At 37.5% G+C, this 16,101-nt stretch overlaps 1 protein-coding gene across 17 annotated transcripts in view; it reads left to right on the top strand.

The window, feature by feature from the left end:
- EBF1 (EBF transcription factor 1) overlaps positions 1–16,101 on the top strand; it is a 365,951-nt gene that overhangs the window by 291,198 nt on the left and 58,652 nt on the right. For all 17 annotated transcript variants that reach the window (XM_034401475.3, XM_034401464.3, XM_034401454.3 and 14 more), the window contains exon 10: positions 1,775–1,901. In XM_034401475.3, the coding sequence (XP_034257366.1) occupies positions 1,775–1,901 (127 nt within the window). The remainder of the gene's footprint in view (positions 1–1,774; positions 1,902–16,101) is intronic.

Genomic DNA, 16,101 nt, shown 5'->3' with positions numbered 1-16,101 from the left:
TTATTTTAAAATTTATTCTTTGCAGTTCACAAGGCTTTGGTTTATTCTCTGTATATAGATTTGTCACTTCTTCCTGGTCATTTCATTCATTCATTCATTCATTCATTCATTCATTCATTCATTTATTTATTTATTTATTTATTTATTTATTTATTTATTTGTTCGATTTAGATGAATTACTTTTGTTCATAATTTCTTTTTTATGTTAAAAAAATTGAATCTTTTTATTTATACAACTAAACAATTGTTAGATAAAACTATCCAGTAATATCATATTGATCCAGTAATATCATATTGATAAAGCTCAAGGCCAGTTAAGAACTGCACTGTCACCACCGAAAGCCAGTGAAACAATGTTCATTTATTTATCAAATTTGTACGGTGCCCATCTCACCAGAGGTGAGTCTAGGCAGCTTGCAGAAGACATTAAATAAAGTGCAATAGAAACATTAAAACAAATAAAGATTTTAAATTTAAAAATTGAATTAAAATAAAACTAAGGAAATGGAATGGGCTGGAGCAAAGTGTGCGCAGGAAGGAGGCCAGGTGTTCTCTATTCCATTAGCCACCTCTAATCTGGCACACTCACATTGAGGCCTCTGCAACTAAGTTTGTAGTTTGTCTGAGAAAGACTTTAAATCAGTCTTCAACAAGATTCCAAAAATGCTGTTTTTAATATGTCTTTCTTTATATTATAAATATTGCATTGTTATATCATGGCATGTCTAAGTGTCAACCAACAGGATTAGTTGGAACATGGTAACTTTCTTATAATAGTCCAAACTAATTTTGATAAATTGGTTATACTTTCGTAGCTCAAGGTAAGTGGTAAAGAATCAACAATAACCATTTAAAATTCATAACATATGCAACAATACTGTAGCTGCAATAATTACAGGTCATAGAATAAAGCTGAAATGTGTCAAATAAAAATTAACATTCTGTGTTGTTACAGAAAGACCTACATGCTCAGAATTTTAGAGACAATTTCTCCTATCTTTACATTTAATCAATTGCAATTCCCCAATGAGTTAAGAGAAATATTTGAAGCAGATGAAGTAATGTTGTAGTAGAATAGTTTATTTAAATATCTCAAATGAGAAAGGCTGTTAAAATTGGATCTAATTCCTGATATAAAGAGACACATATATACATAACACACATTCACATATTGTAGTTATTATTTTGTGACCAGGCTTGTGAAAGTGTCATACAACAGTATGCAATTAATACTTCAAAATATTTTAAAGCATACAAAACCAGAATCTCCCAGATGAAACAGAACACGTATACGAGGTCAGCCTTGTGCTTCTCTCTGTTTCATGGAGTATTCTGCACAGAACAATATTATAATTAACTTTGCCTTCACTGAAATGTGGAAAGCCCTTACTTTTTGCTTGATAGTTTTCTAATAGGACACTCATATTGGATCTGGCATATGCTAGGAGAGAAAAATGGAAATCCTGTGGGATTCCTTAGTATAAAAACTGCAAATTGGTTCAATCAAAAGTTGTGGTTTGTCACAAGAAATTCTCATATCCCAAAATAAATATTTGCTGTGTACGAAAACAGAGCTAATATAATTATGTCTGGGAAATAACATTTGCAAATATTGTTGTCATTGGCTTTTATGCTAGTTATTCCAAGAATACATTCAAACACTGACAGGCTAATTATATATTCCAAAGCTTTGTAGTGTGATCTGAAAAAAATGTGTTATTACATAACTATTCTATATCTAACCAATTTCCTCTATTCTTACAATTTCTTCTAGCTTATTACGCCACATGCTATCAGAGTTCAAACACCACCCCGACATATTCCTGGTGTTGTGGAAGTTACATTGTCCTATAAATCCAAACAGTTCTGTAAAGGCACACCTGGAAGATTTATCTACACAGGTAATGTTGCTTTAATTTTATTTTTATGGGAAAAGATATAGATGACTAATCTTTGGTGGTGTTGCCACTTTGAGACTATGCATTGCAAGCTACTTCTGCTGACAGCTGGCTGTAGTTTGGCAGTTTGAATTCCACCAGGTTTTTTAAATTGGGTTTTGATAGGGGTTTTAAAATGATTTTAGTTGGATATTTTAAATTTGGCTGAATGATTGAATTATTTTAATAAGCTTTTAATTTTTGTTGTATATTGTTTTTACCATGGCTGTTCACCGCCCTGAGTCCCTCGGGAGAAGGGCGGTATATAAATATAATTAACTAACTAAACCAGGCTCAAGGTTGACTCAGCCTTCCATCCTTCTGAGGTGGGTAAAATGAGGACCCAGATAGTTGGGGGCAATATGCTGACTCTGCAAACTGCTTAGAGAGGGCTGTAAAGCACTGTGAAGTGGTATATGTCTAAGTGCTATTGCTACTGCTATTGTAGTAATGAATATTCCAAATTAATGCAATTCCTCCAACACAAAGAAACTTTTCTCTTTTTATCACATGACAATTCAAATAATAATTTGTATCCTGTGAAACATCAAATCACACATTCATTAAGACTTTTACTGATTATATTTCAACAAAAAAATAATAACATCACAGTCTGACTAAAAAATCAAGTTCACAGGGAGAGGAAAACATTTTGATGACTTGGCTGTTAGTCATATCTCTTTAGAAATTTGAAAGATTGAGTGTAAAGTTAAAGGAATCAGCACTGTGTTTGCTTTCTACATCTATATTCTGCCTTCTCACAAACTAAAGCTCAAGGCAACATGAAGCAGTGATCATAGAATTAAATACAATGATACATATGGAGTCTAATACAGGTCTGATAACTTATTAGAAGGAAGAAATATATGTCCTCTAATGGCTTGAGAAATTTTCTGGATAGATCATTTGTTCCTGTCCAACTTACCAGAGGCTATTATTCTCTGTTGATTATCAGGCGTTCTGATCTTCATCCAAGTATTTTATAAATGTTGAGTATGTTTTCTATGTTTGCTTGAGAAGTTTTGTGTGTGTTTTCAGAAGTCCATGCCCCTCTCTCAAGTATTTGATAGTATACTTAGAGATTTTCCCCAAATATCTTAAAAGCCTTTCTACTGTATACAGAAAGAAGTTGACTTTCCTTGGGTTGGTGCCTCAGCTTGATTCCCTAACACGTAGAGTTAAAGGTGGTATCCCTAGATGAATGAGGATCTCTCTGGAAATACTGGAACATATTTTTGTTGTTGTGTTTTCCTATTTTACAAGTTTTAAGAGGAATATAAATGACAGCATGAGGTTTCTAAAAAGTGGATCTCTCCCATTTCATCAGCCAATCAATCAATCAATCAATCAATCTCAAAACTGCCAAAAATCGTTTCACAGAAAATATAATGCTGTCTTTATTTTTAAAAGAGATTTTTTTTTTCCTGCCAGATGGCAATTGCACAAACTCCAGGTGCTTGACTTCCTGTCAATAGTACTATATTAGCAGCCTGGATGTACAGTTGTCACTCCTCCTGCTGGCAGAAGAGATAGATAAGGAAACTGCAGTCAAGTAAAAGGCATCCTTTAAAATAGTAGAAATGGAGTTTCAGCCTTTCAGTGCTGTGTGGAAAATTGGGAGTGGCAGCAACTGAATGATACTATAGGATCTTCTAACCGCAGTTACAGTAGTATGCTTGTTGAATTGAAGCTTGTAAGAGTATGATAGTGCGTGCATAAGCGCACCAGTGTGCCTACCATCCCTGTCCTAATGTTCCCTTTTATTTTTATTTGTATCCATTTCATGTATTCATATTTATGTTTATACATATATCTGTTATCTATTTCATGCTTGATGAAATAAATACAATAAATAAATAAATAAAAATAAATAAAATAAACAGCTGATTTGATAGTCCAGCCCTCAATGGGACTTGGCCTGGAGTCAAATGTCTTGTCACCTCATGAAGTTTGCACCCATGATTAGCAGAATATAAAAAACAAACAAATAGATAAAAAACAGAACTAGAGTTAATAAGCATATTGGTAATTAGAGATGGATGAGAAACACATTCAATTTTCATTCAATGCAAGCATGAAATTTGCTTTTCTTCAGCATTTATACAAAAACCCCACATACAAAAATTTGGAGAAAATGTGAATTTTCTCACAAACAAACAAAAAAATTCCTTCCTTCCTTCCTTCCTTCCTTCCTTCCTTCCTTCCTTCCTTCCTTCCTTCCAAAATAGGCCAAGCAAAGAAAAGAAAAGTAATAAATTGCAGAAAATCAGAACTGATAATTTCCCGCATAACAAGCTCACCACATCTCAGAGAACATTTTATGTTTTTGATTATAAATAAGGGTAAAAACAAGGGGGATAAACATAGACTAATGACCAAGGAACTGAACAAAGTTTCTCCAGTGCCATTTTCAAAATACCTGCCAGTCCTGGACACTTAGCTATGCTACTGGAGTTATGAGTGTTGTACTTCAAAATATCTGTACTCCAAAATTCTTAGAGAAATAGCTTGCCTACTCTGTGGTTGATGTTTTAAAAAATGTCAGAATATTCCAGCAAAACCAATGGAAATTCTCAATTCAGATAATCCCACTCTCCATTTCAGTAGTACACTAGCCACACTTCTAGATGGTTCTCTTATCTAGTTATTCCTGGACTTAAGGTATCTTTAAAACTCTTGTTCAAAAGATTCAAATCTTGGAAGCTAAATACAGAATGTTGCTGCTGGTGGGGTTGGGAGCAGAGAATACAAATAATGAAATTATACCTATTCTACGTGTTATAATGGGACCTCACTAGCGCCTTTATTCACTTGGCCAGCTCTAATATGGGCATAGATGTAGAAGACCCCTCTCTCCAAGGATGTTTCCCATACTCTCAGGTCATAATATGGAAATTTCCATTATAAAGGGTCAATTCAGAAATCAAAAAGTCAAGGAGTCAAGATTATATGTTTGATTGCACTGACCACTAGGAATAGGAATATATAAATGGGTGATACATTAAAGGACATTTGGAGGCTATGAAGATTATCTATCTATCTATCTATCTATCTATCTATCTATCTATCATCTATCTATCTATCTATCTATCTATCTATCTATCATCTATCTATCTCAACAAAGGACTCTGAGCAGCAAACATCATAAAATAAAAAAATGAAAAACAAAGCAATCAAAACAGTAGAAAATAAATATATATGGCATTAGATAAGACTGTTTCCATAAGTGAAGAAATGGGATCCTTCATACACCTGAGCATAAGCTGAGCATAAAACTAACTTCACCACAGTCCTGCCATGCTTGCCTGCCTTCCATGCTGCCTTCCTGGCGTCCCGGTGGCCAGCTTGTGAAGGCAGGCAAGCAGAAGTCCACATGGAAGGCAGGCAAGCATGGCAGGGCTGCGGGAAGGAGCTAGCAGCTTACTGCACCCCCCCATTCAAGCAATGGTTTCCCTGCTCAGCCCCGACAAGCTATGCATCCATAGCAATGGGGTTGTTTTGTTCACCGCGGTGGTGCTTCGGGAGGGCAGGTGGACATATTCATTATAGTTGCCAGCTGCAGATGTCCACCTGCCCTCCCGAAGTACCATCTCGGGGAACAAAACAACCCCATTGCACTGCGCCTCCTTCTGCAGCCAAACGCGCCCAGCCGTGCGTGCCCTTTCCTCAAAGGGCTGTGCATGGGGCACTTGGAGAGCAAGCGAGCAAGAGAGCTCTCCAACTTCTGTTTGTGTGTGTGTGTTTGTGAGGGAGGGAGAAAGGAAGGAAGGAGGGAGCGATCTGAAGCCGAGGCACCCAAACTTCTGGCAGCAGTGCGGGCGGTTTCTGAGCAGCCCTGAGTCAGCCAGCTCCACCTAACCTACTCCCTGAGTCTCGCCGTTCTCCTTGCCTCCCCCCATCCCACTCAAGCAGCAGCAGGCTCTGCGGGACAACAGGACCTCTCATCTTTCCCACAGCATGGTGTACGCTTGTTACCTCTGCTTGTCTGCTTGTAAGCGATGATCTTCTCTGCTTCTCTTGGGATGCTAGTGCGGGCACCATGGATGCATAGCTTGTTGGGGCTGAGCAGGGAAGCCGCTGCTTGAGTGGGATGGGGGTGGGGCAAGGAGAACGGCAAAACTCAGGGAGTAGATCAGGTGGAGCTGGCTGCTCAGAAGCTGCGCCCGCCGCTGCCAGAAGTTTGGGTGCCTCAGTTTCAGATCGCTCCCTCCCTCCCTCACACACACACACACACACACACACACACACACACACAGAGGTTGGAAAGCTGTCTTGCTCGCTCTCTCTCCAAGCACCCCATGCACAGCAGAGTGATGTGAATGTCAAACTGGCCACGCCCACCCAGTCACATGACCACTAAGCCAAGCCATGCCACACCAAGCCACACCCACAGAACCGATAGCAAAAAAATTAGATTTCATCCCTGGTTGGGGGTCATCCTGATATGTGAAGGGAGAATATTCCAAGGCATAGGTTCTACACAGCAGAGAAGGCATGTCTCCTAGTTCCTGGCAACTGACATTCCTGCAACATGCCCAATCTGCCTGATCAAATTGAACAAATGTAGTACATATCTACATGAAAACATTTTTTCTGAGTACGGTATCAGCCTGCTAACACTGAAAAACTCAGTTTGACTGTGCAGTAAATGAAAGTTTGGCAGCTTTCCTGAGTTATCTCAACTGCATGCACCAGACGTACAGAGTGATAACACAGAGCTAAGCATGAGGAGAATTTTGGAAGGACTATGTCTGAATAACCTGGCTTCAGGACATGTGCCAGAAACTGCCACAGACATATGACCATAATTCTTCAGCACATTTATGTTTGAAAATGATAGTGAAATTAAAACTTGATCATACAATGCCAGTTCCTATTTACAGTGCAATATTCAGATTTATTCAAAAGTGCTCCAGTGAAGTTTCTTATCAGATCATATAGTTTGTTTCTGTATGTCTTTGTTTGCAAATTGACAATACCACTGAATGTAACAGACTAAATAGAAGCCCATAGAATTCAAAAGTTTTGATGAAATATTTGAATGATTTCTCATTATTTTGTTTTACAACAACCAATTTGATTGCCGTTCTTCTTCTTCTGTGTCTATATCAAACTTCAAATGCTAGAATGAAGCCACCTTCTTAGCTTTGTCATTGGCCAAAAATAAATAATTATTAGTTTCCAATGGTAGACGACATACCATCAGATAGGCTGGACTCTGTGTCTCTCCACATTCACATAGCGTGTTGTTATCTGCTTTGTTTATTTGACTGCCATGACTTCTGGATACAGCAAAAATTGAATCAATAGCACCGGTGCTCCTTCCTTTTAACTGCAGACACTTTTATTTGTTCTTCTTTTGTATTCCATAAGGACATCCCTTTCCTACAGTCCTTGTGAAAGCTGATTTGCTCTAATGTGCAGTACTGTAGTCTTCCCTTCCGTAACTGTGGATGTACTGTAGTTAGCATTGTACTGATACTAACACACTGAAGAATTTTGATGCATTTTCCTTTATTCCATAATCTGTTAAACAGGTATCCATTATCTTTTTTTATCTGACCCTGGTTTATTTACAAGGCCACTACTCTGACATGCATTTTACATGAAAAATGGGTTGAGATCTACACTTGCAGTTTAAACTCTTGTTTAATTCAACACCCACCCACCCACCCCCCACTTTCCTACATATGCCTTTAAAGTAAAGAAACAATGTTGGGAAGGGGAACCCATTGCATCTATCATAGGCAGTGGTTTATATCCCCAGCTCAAACCCTGGTTTGCAGCAGGTTCTGCTTCTTCCGCATCCAGACTTGCATTTCAGCTTCTTTCGCTCCTTTCTACCACAGTCACTTATCACAGTGGGAAGGACGTGGAAGGTTTGTTATTATGTGTGGGAATTTTGTTATTAAACTTTTTAATATAGTGAGCATAAAGGGCTCTAGATAATACACGTTGGATGGTTGCTATGGTTAAAAAAAAAAGAGGGAATTGCTCCGCACCCCTTCCCTGTTTTTATCTTTTTGTCTTACACACATGTAATAAACACTTCTCACCTCCAGAAATGCCTCCAAGGCCTTTAAACAAAATGCAGGATTAGAGTAAGCCTGGCGATCAGTTTTAGTTAATTGAAAATTATAGGATTGACCCAAGAGGAAAATTTAGTTTGCACTCCAATCACTATTACAAATTAAGGAAAATTACTACAATTTTGTTTAGCTAAGGTTTCACACTGAGCTCACAAAATTAGCTCAGCTACCCTGACAAAGTCAGCACTTTGTTAGTGATCAGGAAAAACAGGGAAATAATAGACTGTGGTGTGTACAACCAAAGCATAGAAAAAGCTATGATGCTTTACAGAACTAGGCCAAGTGGTTTTAATTAGGATTATTAGTTCATTGTAAATTTTGAAGAACAATCAGACTAGCAGATTAGCTGTTTCTTTTAAAGCTAGAATGCCTTGCCATTCATTTTTCCCATGAGAACTTCTTTTAACTCCCACATAGCCCCTCCACCCTGTGAGTCTTATTATGGGTCTACAGGAAATGGACCAATTGGAAGTTCTGATACTGTAACATTCCACAATCACATTCCAGTAGATGGGAGTTTTTCCACAGTGTTGTCAGTGAATTCAGTGTTCTGGAACGTTTTATGAAACCACAGAGGCCAAATGTTTTCTCAGAGGAGTTTGGCCTCTGTTTTTGGCTGAAAACAGTGAGACATCACTTGCTGTTTATTTATCCTGCAATGGAGAATGGGAAAAGGAAGAGAGGGGAAGAGGAGGGGAAGAGAGAGAGAGAGAGAGACAGGGGAAGGAAGGAAGGAAGGAAGGAAGGAAGGAAGGAAGGAAGGAAGGAAGGGAAAGAGAGTAAAGAAAAAGAAAGAAAAGAAAAAGAAAAAGAAAAAGAAAAAGAAAAAGAAAGAAAGAAAGAAAGAAAGAAAGAAAGAAAGAAAGAAAGAAAGAAAGAAAGAAAAAGAAAACAAGCAAGCCTGTGAGGAATACAAAAACATTTAAGAATACATTTCTGTCTGGTGAAAATGTTAATGGCTCATTTTGTGGTTAGGTCTTATTTAGAAGAAATTATTTTTAATCAGTGTTCGGCAAAATATCCCCTCAGGCCACCTGCCTGTAAACTGTTCTTCTTCTTTTTTTTTCATTTATTGCTAAATGCTTAAATCTAGTGCCTAGTGACCATTATTTAGATTCTTCCTCCCCTTCTTTTAACTGCCAACAACTTAGAAGTTTGATCTGTGATAACTTTAACTAATGAATCAAGATCTGTGAGCAGAGAGAAATGTTACAAATGTTAAAGTATTTTTATGGAAAACACTATAAATGATTATTGATTTAATTGAGGGCTGTGTTTAAATTTCTTTTACAATTAGCTACAAGGAAAACAGATGTATTTGTTTAACAATATTTATACCACAATCCTGACAGACTCTGGATAGTATTCCATTTACAAGAAGAAACAAAACCATTAATACTTGAATGTTTAGGCTAAGTCTTGCATACTTCTTTGGAGACACTCAATGGGACTTCTAAGTACATATACACTGAATTTATATGAAGGGAAAATTATTAGTATCTAGTAATGATATTCATTTTGTATAAGTATTAATTAGCATTGATAGGATCAGAGCCACTGATAATTGCTCTTATCCTACTGATGCCACTAACTCTGAACTATGGCATAATGATGCCACTAACTCTGAACACAAGCAGCACAGGATGCCACTGTTCAGAATTCATTATTCTGAAAGGCCACTGAAAGGTCTAATAGGACATTCCCCCATCTAAGTCCAGATGTATGTCACCTATTGCAGTGACCAATGCCATTTCTGTTCCAAGCCTGGGCTGGCATACTGACTGAAAAGGATTCAAATAATCCATTTTGCCTATACTCTACATCCACCATTTTTCCCACAACCTTCTTTAAAAATGAAAAGATGGAAACAGAGCAGAAGTTGTCTGATGTGGTTGGATCGAGATATGCCTTCTTTAGAAGAAAGCAGATCACTCTCTGTTTCAAGGCAAGTTGGAGCATGCCCTCACCTAAAGAAAGTTTCCCTGAGCCAGCCACATCCTCCTTGTGTGAGGAATGAGCCAGGAAGGGCATAGATCAAGCCTCTAGGTCAGGAGTGTCAAACTCATATCATCACGGCGGTGTCACGTGACATACTGGGAATTTTTTTCTCCTTTGCTAAACCAGGTGGGGATGGGGCCAGCATGTGATGTATCCAGCCTGCGGGCCGCGAGTTTGACATCCCTGCTGTAGGTGGTAGTGTTCAAACTACTGACAGCTCTATTTACTTCATCAGGCTTGACAAATTCAAAACTAATCTTGGTCATCAACAAATTCTATATCTTGCCATATAGAACAGATATAATCTACTTCATCCACTAAAAAACCCACAAACTCATCTAGCATGCCTTTTTTCTATCTATCCTTTCCTAAATGGATCTGTTTCTCTAAAGAGGGTTGCTGGGTGAGAATATGCATATGAAATAAGTGCAGAGAAGAATTGATATTTTGCAGCTCTTACTGACATTGCATAGTCCCTTGCCTGATTTTTAACAGTGCTTGGTTTTATTTTCTTATTTTCTATCACTGTCACGCTACACAGATTTTTAGTTGCTTCATTTCCCTTGGTTCCTAGTAAACATAGGAACCACTTGGGCTCATTGATTAGGAAGAGGCCAATGCACTGACTCTCTTCATATTGGCCAGGGTTGAAAGAACTACTTTCCAAATTTTCAGAATCTCCTCAATGGATCCAATAAGTAGACTGAATGGATCCATTGCCCTTGCAGAGATCCAGGTAACATCATCTGTACTAATGACCATGGGGTTTGCTCTCTGTTTATATACAATAGGTTACTCTGCCAGTGCTGGTGAAGGTTGATTTTCTCTTGGTAGTTTCTTGATTAGGGTGTTGTTTTCTGCTTGATTGCTTGTCTGGTGTTAATCCCTGCTTAACTGGTTGGCTGTTGGAGAAGATCTGTTCTTGTCTTTTTGTTCCTTCTTAGCTTTTTAAAAATTATCTCTTTTGAATGGTATATAAATGTGGTTTGTTTCCATTTGTCTATTGATGGCTGAGCAAATCCCACACTCACTCACTAGAACTGATGATATTACCTAGTTGGGTAATGAAACATCTGCAAATAAAAAGTCCACTTCAGAGAGTACTAAAAATTCCAGCGGTTAATCCTGAGCTGCATATATTATATTATGTTGGACACACAAATGTATCATACTAAGGTGACCAGATTTTAACATTGGTAAAGAGGGACATTGTGGGCGTGGCTTATTTTGTGGGCGTGGCTAGCTGGTCATGTGACTGGGTGGGCGTGGCTAGCTGGTCATGTGACCGGGTGGCCATGGCTATGTGTATAGGGTAAGGTGAACAGATTTTAACATTGGTAAGAGGGACACCATTGTGGGCGTGGCTTATTGTGTGGGCGTGGCTTGGAGGCCATGTGACTGGGTGGGCGTGACTAGCTGGTCATGTGACCGGGTGGCCATGGCTATGTGTATAGGGACTACTCAGAGGGCTGGAAAGTCATTTCTGACAGGTCCTCACACTTTTGACTGGTCCTCACACTTATGACCATCCTCACATTTATGCCCGTGCAGCATTCTTAACAACCATGTCACTCATTTCACAATGCTTCTCTTCACCATGGTGACAAGATAGGGCAAAAACGTAAAATGTGAGGACAGTCGTAAGTTCGAGGACTGGTCAAAAGTGTGAGGACCAGTCAAAAATAACTTTTTCAGCCCTCTGAATAGTCCATATGCACAAAAGGACTAACCAGAGGGCTGAAAAAAGTCATTTCTGACAGGTCCTCGCACTTTTGACTGCTCCTCACACTTATGACCATCCTCATATTTATGCCCGTGCAGCATTCTTAACAACCATGTCACTCATTTCACAACTGCTTCTCTTCACCATGGTGACAAGATAGGGCAAAAAACGTAAAATGTGAGGACAGTCGTAAGTTCGAGGACTGGTCAAAAGTGCGAGGACCAGTCAAAAATAACTTTTTCAGCCCTCTGAGTAGTCCATATGCACAAAAGGACTAACCAGAGGGCTGAAAAAAGTCATTTCTGACAGGTCCTCGCACTTTTGACTGGTCCTCACACTTATGACCATCCTCACATTTATGCCCGTGCAGCATTCTTTACAACCATGTCACTCATTTCACAACTGCTTCTCTTCACCATGATGACAAGATAGGGCAAAAATGTAAAATGTGAGGACAGTCGTAAGTTCGAGGACTGGTCAAAAGTGCGAGGACCAGTCAAAAATAACTTTTTCAGCCCTCTGAGTAGTCCATATGCATAAAAGGATACAGTAATAGAGAGGGATGAAGGAAGGGAAGGGAAATTAGAGTAGGAGTGACGGTTAAGAGAGGGAGGAAGAGAGGAGGAGAAGGAGAAAGGAAGAGGAAGTAGGGAGGAGAAAAAGAGGGTGGGGGGAAGAGAAAGTAAGAAGGAAAGAAAAGAGAGGTGGTAGGTTTGAGGAGAAAGATTGCTGTACAATAAAAAAGATGAAAGGGAAGAAAGCCAACCCCAAACAAATATAAAGATATTAAGATAAAGAATGAATTGTTAAACTTTAAAGAATAAAAGAGAACAAATATGAATAAATAGCAATAATTAGAAACACACATACATACAATGTATTTTCTTTGAACAGAATATTTGGCTGGTTCACAAATTTAAACAGTGTTTAGTCATTTCAATTAAATTTACAATTTCTATATTTCCTTTTTGCCATATTTATTCCTCATCTATTTTTTTAAAAAAACAATATTACCCTTCATCCTCATCTCTAATCTTAATCAAATTCAATTTTTCCCTTCTATTCTATTTTATACCCCTTCCCATTGTCATCTATTTTTATATCCATCCTCACATTGTTTAATTATGTAATTATGTAATACAGTTGTTTAATACAAATTCAACATTTTAATATAAATCAATTAGTTATATAACTATCTTTTTTGTATATTAATCAATATGAACATGAATATTCCAATTATTTCCATGCAATCCAATTTCTTACAAATCAATTAATTATACTTACCAATAATAATAAACCAAATAATTTCCCCCATATATTCCTCCAAACCACAACTTAACCATTTCTGCTTTCAACACAGTATACAATTAATAGTATCTCAATTATTACAATTCCCTAGTTAAAAAGAGCTTTTTTTTCTTTTGTGTTTTAAAATCTTGAACTCTCCTCTTTTGCCCTAAATAATTTCCCATTGTTTACACCTACCTTTTTTGGTGAGGAAAAGGAAAATAAATCTGCTGCCTAATTTTCCAACGTTGCAAGCAAACAGCAAAGCCAACAGCCAGTTTCACTTTCGTTTTGAGCTTGGTTTGCACAAAGAGAAAAAAAAAACTGCTGGAGCAATTTAGGAAGAGCAGAGCCCTGCGCAAATCAGCTGAGAGGGGGAAGCCGAGCTAATCAACGTAGGGCGGCCCTTTGAAGCCCCGCGGCAAGAGTTTAAACAGGTTTTTTCCCTCTAGCCAGCAGCGGGGATTCAGGAGGCAGAATGAAAAATCGGGACTTTTTTAAAACGCCGCGGGACGCGGGACAAATTGCTCAAAAGCGGGACTGTCCCGCCAAAAGCGGGACGTCTGGTCACCTTAATCATACACATATTTATAGGAAAATCTCCAGCATTACTTTCAAATAAAGTTAACAGCTCTAGTTGCAGAAGTTGGCACTTTAAGGATTTTTGTTGTGTGTTTATAATTTTTTTTACTATTTTTGCTGGTGGGTATGGGGGGGATATCATATTTAAAATCTTATTTTTGATTTAACTTGTTCTTTTGTCACTTTTTATTTTGCTTTGAAGATAAGCTCAGCATCTTGAGTCAAGAAGAAGATACAGGAAATCATTGTAATTGTTAAAATAGTGATAAATGTTATCAGTAAAAAAGAGCTGATCACTAATTCACTGGTATCACACTGAAATTGGCCATCCTGGCAAGAATACCTCTAGTTACGTTAGGAGGGATACAACATCAGTGTTGGTGTTTGAGCCAATGAAATCAAAGTTTGCTTTCTGGCTGACTAAAATGCGGTAATCATTAATACATAATTTGATTTGTATAAGATCTGCATACTTAATGTAATTTTAATTATAAAGAGCATTTTATTATTTTGAGCAAGTCTATTACCACTACACTTCCTTAGAAAGGAAGTCTAAGTCTGCATCCAGTTTTGGTCTCATGATGTAAAAAAAGGTATTGAGACTCTAGAAAGAGTGAAAAGAAGAACAACAAAAATAATTAGGGGACTGGACATATAAAGAATGGGTTCTTTAATTGATTATGTCTAGTTTCATGAAAAGAAAGACTAGGGGTAACATGATAGCAGTGTTTCAATATCTCAGGAGTTGCCACAAAGAAGAGGGAGTCAAGCTATTATCCAAAGCACCTGAAGGCAGGACAAGAAGCAATGGATGGAAACTAACCAAGGAGAGAAGCAACCTAGAACTAAGGAGAACTAATTTCCTGACACAACAATTAATCAGTGGAACAACTTGTCTCCAGAAGTTGTGAATACTCTTACTCTGGTAGTTTTTAAGAAGAGATCAGACAATTATTTATCTGAAATGGTGTAAGGTTTCCTGCCTGAATGGGGTTGGACTAGAAGATCTCCAAAGTCCCTTCTGACTCTGTTATTCTGTTATTCTTAAGGATACCTGAGTCTTAAAAATCTTGACTTTTCTGGTCTACTATAAATAAGTTACAAAGTTGTGAAATGAGTAATTTAATTCTTTATTCCATTCTCCACCCTCCAAATGGACTGATCACAAGAAATAAAAAGATAGTCCATAAATCAAGGTCCAATTCATAATTTACATAATAGGTGGTAAAAAGTACTTTCTGTTGATGACACCATAATGTTGGAAAACTTGATAAGAACATAATCAAACAGCTAAACTGTTATAAACTGTTTATCATATGATCTTTTTACAATGTGATGCAATTTCTAAACTATACATTAAGAGTAAAGGATTAAGAGATTAATTATGAAAATGGTGGCAAAGAAGCTTTTTTTGCTGGTTGGAGTTTTTATTCCTCAAGTTTCCAGCAAATATATGATGGTTGTAATTGTTATCCAACTTTAATAGATAGTAAAATATTTCTTTTCATTGCAGCTTTCACAATACATACAGGTGCAGTTACTGAAATTTATTTTGCATATGTTTTTCTTTATTTCTTTACATTCTTTAAGGGCTATATCCTATATATAGACAATTTAAGTGAATAAGGACTCATTCGCTGAAGAAGAGAATACACATAAAACCATCCAAAATTGTTGGGAGTTGGGTGGCATATAAATGTGGTAAATAAATAAATAAATTTGATTGTGGAAATACAGATTCCAGATTTGGGGATATGGAACTCCCTAAGTAGTATTTCATTCAGGGAATGTTTATGTTTGGCTTTTCAGACTAAGTCATTGTGACCTTCCCTAAATTATATAATCCCCAATTTTTCATGTCGTAGAGTAGTGCTCTAGCTACACCTGCAATGCCACATTTACTTCTAATGATTAAAGCCCATAATTTTTTCTGTATTTTCCATTCAAAACCAAAAAAAAAACCCAAAAAACCCTGGACTGCAATTATGAAAAAGTTTGATGAGCTTTCAAATTAAGCTATTGCACTGATTGCAATAGATTACAGTGCTTTATACAATGTTCAGAGAAATCAGTCTTTATTTTAGTATAGTGTTTCAATGTGTAGTTGCTTGTGATACATTTGTTCCACTAATATGACGACTGACTAAGCGCTCAAAAATTAAATTGGCTTTCCCTGAAAAGGGACTACTGTACTTTTCTCTTTTAACAGGGTGAAAATGTCATGTTGTCCAACCAACTCTCCACCCGTTCTGCTCAGCCAATATAATGTGGCACTTTCTTCTCTAGAATATAAATTGTGGTTAACCTTCTGGCTCTGGGAGCTGCCACTTTACCCTGCTTGTTCATATGCACCTGGTACTAGTAGTTACCAGCAGGAAACCCTTATCCTGACTTCCCGAAAATCTAAGTTTTTTTTTTTTTTAATTTGATTTATATGCTGCCCTTCTCCGGAGACTCAAGGTGTTAAGCAATAGCCTTCATACTT

Source organism: Pantherophis guttatus, chromosome 2, assembly GCF_059756535.1.
Source record: "Pantherophis guttatus breed Tessera chromosome 2, ASM5975653v1, whole genome shotgun sequence".
NCBI classification, from domain to species: Eukaryota; Metazoa; Chordata; class Lepidosauria; order Squamata; family Colubridae; genus Pantherophis; species Pantherophis guttatus.
This window is presented reverse-complemented; position numbering and strand designations above follow the sequence as displayed.